The sequence below is a fragment of the Rhinoderma darwinii genome, chromosome 4 (assembly GCF_050947455.1).
Source record: "Rhinoderma darwinii isolate aRhiDar2 chromosome 4, aRhiDar2.hap1, whole genome shotgun sequence".
In the NCBI taxonomy this organism is placed as follows: Eukaryota; Metazoa; Chordata; class Amphibia; order Anura; family Rhinodermatidae; genus Rhinoderma; species Rhinoderma darwinii.
In genome coordinates this window covers 329,247,546-329,263,268 of record NC_134690.1, presented here as the reverse complement: position 1 = coordinate 329,263,268, position 15,723 = coordinate 329,247,546, and the positions used below count along the sequence as shown (strand labels likewise).

At 38.5% G+C, this 15,723-nt stretch overlaps 1 protein-coding gene across 2 annotated transcripts in view; it reads left to right on the top strand.

Annotated features, from left to right (window-relative positions):
• The window catches only part of LTBP1 (latent transforming growth factor beta binding protein 1), a 380,067-nt gene that overhangs the window by 293,341 nt on the left and 71,003 nt on the right, over nt 1-15,723 (top strand). For both annotated transcript variants that reach the window (XM_075862823.1, XM_075862821.1), the window contains 10 exons: nt 115-187; nt 1,401-1,499; nt 1,728-1,853; nt 2,334-2,459; nt 3,207-3,329; nt 4,936-5,055; nt 6,139-6,264; nt 9,286-9,408; nt 10,226-10,348; nt 15,317-15,442. In XM_075862823.1, coding sequence (XP_075718938.1) covers nt 115-187; nt 1,401-1,499; nt 1,728-1,853; nt 2,334-2,459; nt 3,207-3,329; nt 4,936-5,055; nt 6,139-6,264; nt 9,286-9,408; nt 10,226-10,348; nt 15,317-15,442 — 1,165 coding nt within the window. The remainder of the gene's footprint in view (nt 1-114; nt 188-1,400; nt 1,500-1,727; nt 1,854-2,333; nt 2,460-3,206; nt 3,330-4,935; nt 5,056-6,138; nt 6,265-9,285; nt 9,409-10,225; nt 10,349-15,316; nt 15,443-15,723) is intronic.

Here is a 15,723-nt window from a genome sequence, read left to right as displayed (position 1 = left end):
TGTTTTTTTAATAGAAACCGTATTTAAGGAAAAACAAAAGAACAGCAGCGCTATTGTACTTACTACTGGAACTAACGTCTTTCAGCATATCCTTTTGTGTCTTCACTTGTTTAGGATCTTGATGATGGAGGCCAGCTTCAAGTGTCACCTGGAATTTCCACAATAAAATTAGATCCTCAGTATCCAGGTAAAAATTATATTCTAGCTTAGATGGATATGGATATTTATGTTGATTTATAGGAAACCTATGATAATTTCTAAAAAAAAATTATTGGCTACATCTTTACATTAAAAAGGGTTCTATAACTTTTACCTCTCAGGAGTGCAACTGTTTATATTAATACTAGCGATAAAGCCTGTTGTGTGAAAAAAATACAACGGGCTCTAGAAAACCCTGCCCCCTAATATGCCATCACTCTGCCACCTGTATAACTCCACTCTGTCCCCTGTATCTCATCACTGTCGCCTGTATGCCACCACTCTGTAACTTGGGTATGCCATCACTGTCCCATGGGTATGCCATCACTCTGCCACCTTTTCACAAAATACAACGGGCTCTAGAAAACTCTGCCCCCTAATATGCCATCACACTGTATGACACCACTCTGTCCCCTGCATGTCATCACTGTCCCCTATATGCCACCACTCTGTACATTGGGTATGCCATCCCATCGGTATGCGATCACTCTGCCACCTTTTCACAAAATACAATGGGCTCTAGAAAACTCTTGTTGGTCAGTTTTTTCATTTTTCATGAAACATTGCAATACAAAATGCGGAAGCATTTGCAGGATGATAATCCTCCCAGGGCAGGAGAAGTGGACCCGCTTCATCGTTTTTTTTTAAATGTTTTTATATATTTTTTTGTGTTTCCCTATATTTAATATATTGACATTATACACACACTGACCTCCAGATAGTGATAGACCTCCCCTACTTAACACCCTTCTACTGGTGCAACGTAACCAGCTCTACACCCACGCTGGGAGAGTCCTCTACTCAATACGCCTCTTCCTATATTGAAGTAGAGGGGGAAGAGGGCTATTGTGTAGTGGACTCTCCCAGCGTGGTTGAAGAGCGGGTTGCCTTGCGCCTCCTTCTTTAAAAAGTGAGCCGTTGGCAACACGTCTTGCCTTTTATATATTAGTATGATAGCTGGTGTCAGCAGGCGCCTGGTCAGTAAATTTAATCTGTTTTAATAACTCCAAAAAGGTGAATAAATTAATATTAATGAGCCAGGTCTGTCAGCAGCTGGAGAGGCCAGGATGTCACTGTGTTTACTTAAAGGGGTATTCCAATGACAAATACTGACTAAAAAAGCCCTAGTTCTGGTTTTTGCAAGATCTTAACTCAAAGTGAAACATTAATATGCATGAAAATGTGTGTTTTTTGCTTTCTAGCTGTTGTTGAAAAATCCTCCCCACCTGTGCCTGTAGAAATAGCCCCTGATGTTTCCAAGTCGAGTGAAAGTCAAGTTATTGCCCCAACTCAAGTTACAGGTACATTATTAATGTTACATTCACTTCTATTTAGAACTGCAGGTCACCGAGGCTGCAACTAATAAACAGGCAACTATATTATTACCCTAGTTTTATGTATAGCATGGAAATAAGCTATTTTCCCTGTGTATTTGATATTCACCGTGATCTATCACACATAACAGAAAACAAAAGCTATCATATTCATTTATATGAACTGATTTCACTGTTTTGTGCTTTTTTCATTAGAGGTCAATGAATGTATAGTGGATCCTGATATCTGTGGAGAAGGATTATGCGTCAATCTTCCAGTTGCATACCTGTGTGTCTGCCATGAAGGCTACAAGAGAAATGAGAATCAAACCAAATGTATTGGTAAGGTCCTGTTTTAAAATTGTGTAACTATCAATTGCTTAATGGACTAGTAGTTTTTTCAAATGTAAAAAACAAAATTTCTATATGTTATGTTTTACTTTTAAACTTTACCCAATTCCAATGCTAGTCTCTGGCTTATCCCACTACTACACTGCGCGATGAAGTGTCATCCAGTGTCACATCACATGTCTATGGCAGTCAATCGGCGGGCAATGTAATGATATCACTATCGATGACATGTCCTTGAGACAGCCACTATTTGACTGCCGCGGTTACTTCGTATGACTCAGGGCTGGATGACACATCTTTGTGCAGCGATGACCACATAAAATAGTAGTGGACCACAGTGACCAGAATAAAAAGGTAATTACATAATATTTTCTTTTTTTTAATTTTGTGTTTTTTTTAAGAACAGTATTTTTAGGGGTTAAATTAACCCTTTAATGTTAAATTAACACTTTTTTTGTTTTGTTTCCACAGATATAAATGAGTGTTTAGTAGACCGCAGTCTCTGCCGAAATGGCCGTTGTGAGAATACAGATGGCAGTTATCTATGTATTTGTTCAGCAGGATATATGGCAAATGAACAGGGAACAGACTGTGTGGGTAGGTAGCATTAGGTTAATGTGGATTTGCCACCAGTCTGTCTGGTCTAAATAGGGCAACTCTTGGTTATCAAAAGAGAAAGAACTAAAGAGCACTTATTGCAGCCAGTAAATCATCTAAAATTGCCTTCAACCCAGAGTGCTACGCATCCTAATGGAATTGTATTGGTCTACCATTAGACCCTTCGCCAGCCTCCAACTTCCTTTCCTCTGCAATTCCAACAATTCAATATGTAAGATGCTCAAGCGATGGTTGTAAACTCACACCCCTATGCTTCCTAGGCTAAAATTTATAACGTCAATATAGGAAAGGGTTCTGCGCAGTTAGTCATGCTATAAATTGCCCTACCCCTACCCCAAGAGGTAGTAATGGACGAAACTATATCAGTATTACAAAAAGGACTAAATGTCTATCTAATGAGAAATAGCATTGTGGGTTATAATGAATTATAAATATATATAGCAATAATTGCTGTATACTTGATGTGAGAACAGTTGAACTTGATAGACATGTCTTTTTCAACCTAAGTAACTATGTTTACATGCAACTTTTAATGATCATAAAATGTGTTAGAACAATACACCGTGAACACACATGGCAAAGGGATCGTTTTTAAATTCTTTTTACCTTGATTCAATCAGAATGAGCTTAGATCGCATGGAAATACACAACATAGTTTTATATATATTTTCCCTCTTGTATCCATGTATGAATGTTTATTTATTTATTTATTTTTTCTTGCTTTAGATGTGAATGAGTGTTTGAGACCAGATGTGTGTCTGGACGGGCTATGTATCAACACTGTTGGATCATTCCGTTGTCAATACTGTGATACTGGTTTCCGTATGAACAGAAGAGGGCAATGTGAAGGTAAGCAGCATGTTGATAAAAAGTACATAGGGGAGAATTTAACGTTTCTACTTTTCAGGTGTGGGAAATTAGCAAATGGCCTAAAAGTCGCATTCGATTACATTCAGTGGCTCACGGACCGCCAAGGATGCGACAAGCTATTAATCAGCGTGTGCCTCTTAATAACTCAGTCGCATCTCACACCAGCTCGTTTCTTATTAAGACTGGCATACTAAACATTCATCTTAATAATTCTCCCCATTATCTTTGTTTTCTAGAACAAATGTTTTTTTGCCCATTATATCTACTTTCTTCTGGTGGCTTCCCTAGGTGAAGATGTGGATATTTACATTGTCAAGTACAGTAAAATTCCTTTCTGCAAGCATTTAATGGGACCTGATTCAGAAATTCAAAATTATTGGATGGTTTAAAAAAAAAAATTAAAAAAAGGAATATACAACATTCAACCTCAAAATAGGCTACCAATATCTGATCGTTGGGTGTCCAACTCTCGGCAACCCCTTTTCCCACTTATCAGCTATTTGAAGAAGCCGTGGCATTCAAGGGGAACTGGCGAGTGCTGCTTCACCTTCATTTCTTACACAACTCCATACTGTACAGTCACATTTGTAGCAGCGGAGCACAGTATTACCGTTTTCTGCTATTTACTTACTGCGCAAAAGAGTTTAGTCAAAGAGCAAAATATTAACCACAAAAGCCTGACCTAAAAGGAGCAAGAATAGTTTGGTCACACGCAGGTATTGGGGATCAAGGGGTTGGCCTATGAAGACACAAAGTCTGCTGTTTGAACAGTAAATGGAGCCACGGAAGCAGACATACTTGTTGAGCTAGGTTTCCAGGGCCACTTTTGATGTGTGTGGGGAGAATGGATATAAAACCTTCCATTTTATTTATGTATCCTTTTATTGATATATAAATTGATGATATTTTACAACAAAATGTTAATTGAAGGTGGGGTTGTACATTATCAGAGATTTCTTCAAAATTGCTGAAAGAAAGTGTTCTGACTATTTTTACATGAATATCTGTCAGGTGTTGAGAATGTGCAGGCTTCTTGAAGATTACAGATAAGACTTGTTGGAGGAAATTGAATATCGTTAGCACACTCCTATGATTTCCCAATTGGCAATGATGTAACTAATAACCATGTGGTAAAACTGCATACAATTTTACCACAATTTGTCACGGTTTTGCTTTGCAGCCAAAATAAGCAAACCAAAACCTCGGCAATTCGCAGATCGGCCATGTTCAGGTTTTGCCACGTGGTTCTTGGCCGCTATATTTACGAACGCCCTTAAACTTTTACTTTATTTATATAAGAATAACTTTGTAAACTCTGTATAACCAGTGTATGTAAACTAAGAAGTAGTCAATTTGCTTATTTTATAATTATATTACTTGGATATACTTGGCAAGACAAAAAGTAGAAATCTTTCAAACCATGGACTCGGAGGTTATGGACAGATTATGATTTTGGCTTAACCCTGCATTTCTGTTTTCATTGAAGCATTTTCCTGCAGCCTTCTTTCTGATGTAGTAAAGTCTGTTACAAATTGATGAAGTTATAGAATTTTTTTTTACATTTTAAATATGACTATTTCGGCAGATATTGATGAATGCTTGGTTCCAACCATATGTCCGTACGACAGATGTGTCAATAACCCTGGCTCGTTTGCGTGCGTGCCTTGCCCTGATGGGTACAGAGGATCTAATGGACGATGTTATGGTAAGTTTGTGCTACAACTAGAGAGTTTATATAGATACTAGTGACTAGAAATATATAGAGTTTTAGAATTACAATTCATCTTTTTGTAGTTTAATGGGCATCATTTGCTGTAGTCAAATGTAGTATGTCAGTATAAGGGCTTATTCACGCCTGCGTTGCCCCAGTGCGGGTCCCGTTTTCACGAATCCCTATAGACTTGAGTCCGTTAAAATGGAAGAAAATAGGACATGTTCTATTTTTCAATGGACCCTTCACACGGTCAGCCCCATTGAAATACATGCGTCCGTGTGACGGCCTTTCACCATGATCATTAGAGGGAGGGATTACTAGAAACAGGTTGCACTTCATGTTTCAAAATGCTTACTTTTTTTTAGGTACATTTGGGAATCTGTACCTTTTTAAGAATGCTGAACACAGCATTAGGTAATGTCAACAGAATTTTTAAAGAGGTTTTTAACAAAAATTAAAATTTTTAATACAAATGAGGGTAGAAGCGAAGCTTAAACTCTCTGTACCTCTGTGTATGCTCCCTTCTCTAAGGAGTGAGCTCCTTACATAACAAGAATGTAACGGGCACTATCCTGAGAGCCTCAGATGTGGCTGCCAAGCCTCCTATTCTCTGTAGCTGCTAGAAATATCAAAGCATGTACTATACTATTAAACAGAACTTTAGATTTGTTCATTTCACTTACGATTCTAAGCTGTACCTTTTATTTAGTAGATTCAGTGTAAGGAAAGTGGGCATTCTAATATTTTGTTTCTTAATAATTGATATAATAATTAGAGGCTCATCATTTCATTTTCCACTAGTTTCAGTGTTATTGGTCAGATATGTGATCTGCATTATTAAATATTGTCTTGTGCTTTAATAAAGCCAGAAAATACATCCACCATTGACTTTCCTTGATGAGCATTTCAGAAAAAATCTGAAAATTGAAAGCAGATTTTATTTCAAATGTAGACTGAAAATAAATTAGCTGGCATTGTGCCTGACTGTCTAATGAAAGTGACGTTCCTACTTGTCTGCACATTTGTACCTTGTTTTTTTTTTATACAAACCTTCATTTTTTGTTTAATTTGTAGACATCGATGAATGCCAAGAAGACACATCAATGTGCGCCAACGGTGACTGCTCCAATCTGGAGGGGTCATACATGTGCACGTGTCGAACAGGATATGAATCAACCTCTGACGGCAAGGAGTGCATTGGTAATTAGATGTTCCAGTTCAGCCTTACGTTTGTTTTTTTTATTTATTTTTGGATGCAAGGTCAGTTCTGGATTTCATGAGAATACAGTTGACAGCTCTTGACCAATATATTCATCTGGTTACATTTGTGAATGTCAGACTTTTGTAACCTTTCTGATGCCAAACCTGTTTTATTATATGATTTTGGTTGTAGACAGAAAGATATGGTGATGATCAGATGAGCTTTCTGAAATGTCCTGATGTTGTAAAAACCTTTCTAAATTTGAATAACTGTAAATGTGAAATTTTTCTAATATTGTTAAACACCATCATTGTAACAAAACAATTAGTGGTTAAGACAATTTCTCTTGTCTAATAAATAGTTTGATCATTGAAACAGATTTTCATTGGTCAGATTTGATTATTCTGTCACAAAGATGCATAGATTATCATATTGGCACTCATTGTCAAATTCAGTCATGCTAATGAATGTTAAATATATTAAAAAAATAAATTCATATACAGTGCATTCGGAAAGTCTTCAGACCCTTTGACTTTTTTCAAATTTTTTTATGTTGAGGTCTTAAATAAAAAAAGGTTTTCCCAATCATTCTGCACTCAAAACCCCGTAATGACAAAATAAAAACCGAATTTTAGACATTTTAGCAAATTTATTAAAAAATTAAAAACTTAAATTTTGCATGAACATTATTCAGACCCTTTGCTATGACACTTGCAATTTAGCTCTGGGGGCCTCCCGTTTCTCCAGATCATCTTTGAAATGTTTCTACACCTTATTGGTGTCCACCTGTGGTAAATTCATTTTACTGGACATGATTTGGAAAGATGCACCCCTGTTTATATGAAGTTTAACAGCTGACAATGCATATCAGAGCAAAAAAGTCATAAGGAGGAAAAAACTTCCTGTAGAGCTCAGAGACAGGATTGTGTTGAGGCACACATCTGGAGAATGGTACAATAACATTTCTGCTGCACTGAAACTTCCCAAGAGCACAGTGGCCTCCTTCTTAAATGGAAGAAGTTTGGAACAACCAGGGCTCTTTCTAGAGCTGGCCGCCCCACTAAACTAAGTAATCGGGGGAGAAGTGCCTTGGTAAGAAAGGTGACCAAGAACCCAATGGTCACTCTGGCTCAGCTCCAAAGATCCTGTGTGCAGATGGGAGAAACTTCAATAAGGTGATCCATCACTGCAGCACCCCACCAATCTGGGCTTTATGGCAGAGTGGCCAGAAAGAAGCCTCTCCTCAGTGAAAGACACATGAAAGCCGCCTGGAGTTTGCAAAAAAGTACCTACAGGACTCTCTGACTGTGAGAAAAAGGATTCAGTGGTCTGTTGAAGCCAAGATTGAACTTTTTGGCCTCAATTCTAAGCGTCATGTCTGGAGGAAACCTGGAACTTCTCATCATCTGCCCAATACCATAATGTCAGGATTCTGTTGTTGTACTGCAAAATTACCACTAGTGGCCGCTGTTTTACACTTTGAAGAATTGTGCTGCACTTTTACTCCTTACCACTGGAGGCTGCTGTTTTGCCCTTAAACTTGCCCTTACCCAAGATGGCAAATGTTGCATTGTGTGAACCATCTTGTTTCCTGTTTGGGCCTACTTCAGACCACATGGAATACCAAACAGTGCTTGAGTATTGTGACTTGTTCCAGTCTCCTGCTCCTGAGAACTGTCTTTACCAGACTGTTCCTACTTCCTTGCTATTTACTACTACTCGTGTTCCACCATCCAAGCACTGTTCCTGGGGACGTCTCACCGGGTTCTGCACTGTGCTCCGCTCGCTACTTCTGACCATAGGATTCCAGCAGTGTTCGCCAGTATCGTAACACATCCCTACAGTGAAGCATCATGCTGTGGAGGTGTTTTTCAACAGCTGGGACAGGGAGACTGGTCAGGGTTGAGGGAAAGTTGAATGGAGAAAAGCACAGAGATATTCTTAATGAAAACCTGATCCTGAGTGCTCTGGACCTCAGACTGGGCCGAAGGTTCACCTTCCAACAAGACAATGACCCTAAGCACACAGCCAAGACTACGCAGGAGTGGTTTAGGGACAACTCTGTGAATGTCCTTGAGTGGCCCATAAAGTGCCCTGACTTGAATGCAATCGAATATCTCTAGAGAGACCTGAAAATGCCCGTCGACCGAAGGTGCCCATCCAACCTGACAGAGCTTGAGAGGATCTAAAGAGAAGAATGGCAGAAAATCCCCAAATCCAGGTGTGCAAACCTTGTGGCATCATACCCAAGAAGACTGGAGGCTGTAATCACTGTCAAAGGTGCTTCAACTACATACTGAGTAAAGGGTCTGAATACTTATGTCAATGCAATATTTTAGTTTTTCCTTTTCATTCCATTAGCAAAGATTACTAACATTCTGCACTCACTTTGTCATTATGGGGTACTGAGTACAGAATGATGGGGAAATTTTTTATTTTATTTTAGCACAAGCCCTCAACAAAACAAAATGTGAAAAAATTGAAAGGGTCTGAGGACTTTCCGAATGCATTGTATACACATAATGAAAATGAGTGTAAAATAGATTTTATATATATATATATATATATATATATATATATATATATTTAAATGTAATAGTTGATTTAGACCTGTTTAATTTATAGTCTCCAGATGTCCTAATAAGCTAGAGATTGCACCCATACAATGGTCCCTAAGCTCCTTATCAGGAGGCCATAAGAGAGCACTACCGCCTTAGCTTATTGGCCAAGAAAAACCACATGACTAGCTCTGTGGTATTTTTCTTATAAAGAAGTCATGGTGCTTATCAAGTGATCCCTCTTGGTCAATAAATGGAGAGACCGTTGCTGCTTTGCATACAGCATATGGTCTTATCCTTATCCCATGGAGCAGTTCTTATAAGGTCTTCTAACATTTGTTTAAGGATTTATATAATATGTTCTCTGAGATCTAGGATATCACTTTACAATTTAGATTTGTTTTTATGAGACATGGATAATATATATAAATAACTATTGTTTTATAATGTATTCTTTTACAGACATTGATGAATGTAAACTGGGTAATTTATGCCTGAATGGCAGATGCCAAAACATTGAAGGTTCCTTTTTGTGTTCCTGCAACCAAGGATATCAGTTGAGTCCAGCTAGGGATAGATGTGATGGTAGGTATTCCAATATCTGATTCTTTAATATATGATAACATGATATACATTTAATGTAACTATATATTAAAAACCCTGGAAGAATTATAGGATCAAAACAATGCAGACACAAGATAGCAGGTTGAGTGTGGAATATTAAAAACACAGTTATTTGGAAGACTATTGAGCAATCTAGTCATACTCAAAGCTTACCAACCTTGGGGTACAATTTCCAAACTAAGGACAGCTTCAAATATTCTTAGGGCATGACCATGTCAAATATGAGAATTGCTAATTTTTAAGGGTGGTATGTGATATCATGAAACAAAATAATCAAAAATTCTAGGTTAACTTTCATGGAGATGAGCGGGGTTTCTGGGAAAATGGCAAAGCCCATTTTCTAATTTGATACGACCCCTTTAACAACCAGACAAAAGTGGACATGCCAGTGACCAGCAGTGGGTGCAGGCCTCCTGGGTTGAGGCTAGAAACCCTTGTCAGTATAAGTATTCAAAAATAAAGAGACAGCACTCCAGGGAAAACAGTGAAAAACGTGATGTGTTTATTCACCCCATAGGCAGGCAACGTTTCGATCCGTCTCAATGGGATTTTTGTCAAGCCTTGACTTGACAAAGATCCCATTGTGACGGATCGAAACGTTGCCTGCCTATGGGGTGAATAAACACATCACCTTTTTCACCGTTTTCCCTGGAGTGCTGTCTCTTTATTTTTGAATATTTATTTTTGAATACCTATATGCACTTAGCAAAAGTGGAATATATCTATATCACCAGAAAACCTGTTTTCAGTAACTACTGTTTTATTTCCTTATCTACAGATATTGATGAGTGTCAAGACACAAGTCTATGTGGATATGGTCACTGCAGGAATACCAGGGGATCTTTCACATGTATATGTAAAGATGGCTACAAGTTATCTGCTGCTGGGGACCAATGTGAAGGTAGGATTTAGCTCTCGATCCCTTAATACAATTCGACTCTTAACATGTGCCTGTATCTCATGTGCCTCCCCCCAGCCGAATAACCTAATAAATGCTGTCGTTATAGTTAGAAAGACATATGTTTTTCAAGTATTTTGCTTTCTGTATAAGCCATGGTTGATCCCGAGGAAGACCATATTAACTAATAAGGCACAGTCCAGTTTGCCTTAAGAATGGTAAAATTCCTTTATGAACTCCATATTGGTCATGCAACAGATATCTACACTGCTTTTTTTGCCAGTAGCCTTGTATACTCTTCTACTTCTGGCTCCTTTTTGTAGGATATACAGTAGTGCTCTAACTCCAAATAAATCTTTTTCATGTTTATTACTGAATTGCTTAAACGTCAATTGCCTAATGGAGTAACATCTGCACACCTCATCTCCCCAGTAGCTCAGTGACAGTGATATAGTAGCTTTTAGCCTGGTGTCAACTCTAAGTCATATGGTATTAACACTGGTGCCAAGTTCCAATAGTGATATGACATCCCCTGTGTCATTGGTTTAAAATCATGACTACAACAACTGGGAAGCCACATAGAGGTTGCCCCAGAGCCACATACAGCTCCTGAGTTGTTGGTTGGGGAACACTGATCTGTATTTAGTTGATATTTTTGCTACTGTGTTTTTTTAATGCCTTCTGCCTATGGGATCTAGTTTGACAATAGACCATAGTCTGTTCCTCATTTAAAAACACATTTAGCTCAAGTGCCACATTTTGATACAACAGGTGGTGATGAGCTACGTTAGATATTACAGAAAATAAAAAATAAGGACAAAATATGACAGAAAACAAAATTAATAACATATTACCAATTTACAGCCAATTGATAATGAGAATCAACTAAACTGAAACATCCGTGTGTAGAAATCCAGGTAGCAGTGATACTGTGCTAGTGCAAAATCTAGTCTGAGAGCCCTAACCAGAATGCCAGCTATCTGTTTATATGGTCCCCCTGACCTAGTAGCCCAGTGAAAGTGAAGTGGTTCTTATCATTAATTTCAGTAATGCTATGACATTTCCTTAGTTCTGCAGCTGCCAAAACCTGGGGAGTCGCATACAGGGGTCCGAGAGTCACATACAGTATATACAGTATATCTCCTGAACCGCTTCTTAGGGAACACTGGTCTACAGTTAGCTGTTTGTTGAAAACACAATGTAAGGGAATTATGTTGTGTAATGATCGTGGGGTATGTGGATTCACTAGGCCGCTCCACCGTAGCAAAGTAGTATCTGGCCAAACAATAGTCAATGATAGTTTTTAGGACAAAAGTACCTGGATAGTAGATTTGGCAGTCCCTTGGCATGGCAGGCTCTTGCCTTGGCAGACACTTGGCACAGATGAAGTGTAGTCGTCCGTGGCCCACGGGCTGGCACGTACATCGAGTACAGATGGTGCACTCACATCCGCCACTAGACTTTGCACTGGAACAAACCCAATTACTAGATACGGGTTACTGGAAACAGGATACAGGAACACAGGATACAACCAAGGGACCATTTGCTAAACGAACATGGGTAGACACAACATTGCTCAGGAAGGAGGGCAGGACGGATTAAGTAGGTCAGGGTGCACAGGGATAGGCTAGGGAAGGTTTTAGTGGTGCGTTTGCTGGCCCTTTAAGAGGTCACCGGGCGCACGTGCACCCTACAGGAGCGAGCAACAAGTGGGAACAGTACACGCCAGCTTCCACGGGGAGGAGAGAGACGCCGGCACTGAGGTAACAGACGCTGGTGGCCGCCAGGGGAAGCAGGATAACGGTGATCGGCGGCCGCCAGTGTTGCATCGTGTTTAGTACTAAGATTAAATTTTAATCAGATTTTGAACTGTTGTCATGAATGTAACTAATCTTTTGGCTCCGGATTATAACACACAGTTGTTCTTCATTGCCATCATAAATGCTTGAAATATCTAAAAAAAATTGTTGTATAACACAGTTCAGTGATTCATACATACTAGTTTTTCTGAAACATTCTCGCTTACATTGGGATCACTTTGAAAATCTGAAAACATATGGAAGGTTTACATTAACAAATGGATGAAAAGTAAAACAAAAGGCCGCAATGTCTCCCAGCAATGAGCTTAACATTACACAGATTTTCACCATTGTACATATGATGTCTAATGAAAACAGACAGAAAACATATTATAAACAGCTGCTTGTGGGGCATTGATGGCGCGCTCCTTCTCATTTCCCGTGTGTTTTCTGCAATGACAGATGAATTATGTAAAACAAACATCATCACAAAATCCTTTTATGACTCTCTCTCTTTAATCTCAATGCTCATTGTGCGGTCTGCGGTCTTACATTCTAAGGACTGTTGTGTGAATATGAGAGCAGCATTACCATGTAACTAAGAACTGTTTTAAATACAATATTAACACTTTATAAATAAAAGATAAAATTGACACTTACTAGTTTATGATTTAATTAGAATCTTTTTTTTTTTATTGAGCGCTAAAATCAGCTTTACTACTTTAGTAGCATTATACTCTTACACAATTACTATAAGGAGCGAAAATATGTCCTCCATGTGGAAGGTGCAGGGGTGTTTTTGTGCAGGGATAGGCATATAAATGCCTCCGAAAGGAAATAAATGACAAGACCTTCTGCCTGCACCTTGTGCTAAGTCAATTTGGCACACGGACTAAATATTAGCATATATGTGCCAAAAATCCTTCATGGAGTTTTTTTTTTACATAGAACATGGCAATAAAGGTCAGCAGTAAAATGCAAAGCTGTAAAATAAATGTTCTAGCAAAGTGCAAATATTGTGTAAATATAGCGCACATGCAGGTGACATTTTTTTTGCACAACTTTTACAACAAAAAAAATATAGTCTGCACCAGTTTTCTTTACTTATGGGAGGTTTATCAATAGAATTATAGGGGGCTTGCATTTCAAAAAAAAAAAAAAAAAGCACAAAATGTAGCAAAATGGTGCACTCCACTAATATATGTGGCATTACTTGCTGAGCATGTTAGACTTTCTTCTCTTATGCTACTATGCACTAGTATACTTTTACACTAACATTTTGTGCCAAAGATGGCCAACTGGAGCAGTACAGATGTAGCCATCTTTATCTTGACTCTTAACACATTAAAGGTGTTGTCCACTACCAGACAACTAATGACCTATTCACCGGATAGGTCATCAGTATATGATCGGTGGGGGTCCGACACCCGGACCCCGCACCGATCAGCTGCTCCGGCTGCCTCCGGGCACCGGATATCCATGCCGGAAGCAAATGGCTCCGGCCACGGAATAGCGGCCGGGCTGAAGTGAATAGGAGCAGAGCTGCAGTTTGGCAGCCCGAGCGCTATGCAAATGTATGGAGCCAACTGCTTCCGGCTTTGTACATTGCATACTGTGCAATAACATTCGGTGCCTGCAGGCAGCCACAGCAGCTGATCGGCAAAGGGTCCGGGTGTGAGGTCCGGGTGTCAGACACGTACCGATGATATACTAATGACCTATCCGGTGTATAGGTCATCAGTTGCCCGGCAGTGGACAACCCCTTTGAATACACAGTGGCAAGAAACTTTAACTTACTTTTTCACTGACTTTTTCAATGGCTTTTGTTGTGTCATATCACTCTGCAGCAAGTTATCAGAGTCAAGATAAATTCTGCTACATCTGTATGTTCGAGTTGTTGCATTGAAACCTAACAAAAGTAAAGGGAGTCAGGCAGCACTCTCTCCAATGATTGACTTGGGTTACAATAGCTGCATAAACCCACATGCCCAAACATCCTAACCACCAGAACATACTATATGAACCAAAGAAAAAGTCAGCACTCCAATATAGGTGATGTGCTTCACAAATGTATTTAGGCATTCATGTTAGACAAGGCACCACTGTGTAGCATAAAACTATAGAAGCAACCTTTCAGGTAAACAGAGGCAGCTCAAAAACATAATCAAGAGCAAAACAATAGTAATAGTATTACTAATACTAATATAAAGTGTACAGTAAAGTTACACATGATAAGAAGCATTAGGGGTTAGAAACAAATAATAGAAAAATGCTAATTCTGGCATAAACGTATAAAGGATACAATTGCTACAGTAGATGGGCATTTATGTTTTTTTTAACCAAATGCGTATTATACCATTACAGTACAGATATGAGCAGTTAGAAGTTAATTTGAAGTCGTTTTTGCCTTTATATAGATAGAAAACTCAGTACTGGAATCTGTAATGGAACCCCTTCTTACCGTGTGCCATTTATTATTATTTTTTTATAAATTCTTTATTTGTCATTTTCCCGCTATATAAAAAAGAAAAGCATGCATGTTTGTTTTTGGTATTGTATGCCATGATAAAAAATACAATTTCAAGCAGGGTACCGATGAAAAGTCATCCTGAATACTATGCATGTGCCATTTATAATACTGGTGTCTTCTTATGTAGAAGAGGGGCCTTTAGACCCCCTCTCCCGTTGGCTCAAGGGTCTGGGTACAACTTCTACCGCTCCTAAACTTAATGAATGTTAAGTTTTCCAATAAATTTAACACTTGACCATTGATTAATGATTCATTCTTCTAATTATTATTTTTAAAAATTTCTATAGCTGACTTAGAAAATGTAAATATAGGTATCCTGCCTGTGTTGATGGAAAATGTGCTTTCCATTGCAGAAATTATAGTTAGATTTACATGGCAGCTTCTACCAAGGACTGTTCACATATTTGAAGTCTGGAGTTCTGTCTAGAGCCAAGTTAAAATATGCGTCATGAATACTCCGAAGATTACTAGAAATAGTCATATACAAGTGTACAATTTACTAAAGTCAACTTCTCTGTGTTCTGTTCTTTGAGATTCAAGAAAGTAATTATATTCCATCAAGCTAGAGAGTAATGTGGTTTCAAAAAAATGGGCCACCCGATCACAAAATAATTGATCTGTTTGCCAAAATTTTGATTGCAGACATAGATGAATGCCAGGAACAGGATGAAGCCTGCCAGGGAGGAGGAAGCTGTTACAATACGGATGGGTCGTATACATGCGTTTGTCCAGATGGCTTCCTGCTCATAGATGGAAGAAGGTGTCAAGGTATAGTAAAGCTATGGAAAACAGAAACCTTGCAGCTTTGCGGAGAGGAATTAAATTAATATTGGGATAAGTTTACATTGCGCAAGCCAAGCTGAAAAAGACATAACACAGCAATATTTTATGAAAGTACATTGGGAAATTAAATAATGTTCCAACAGTCAAATAAACTAATATTTGAAAGAATATCGCCTGAAATTAAATGGATCTTTAAAGTCATGTATTGTGTTTGTAATAATGAACAGACCAAATAGTTTTTAAAGGGTAAGAACACTTTTGAAGCC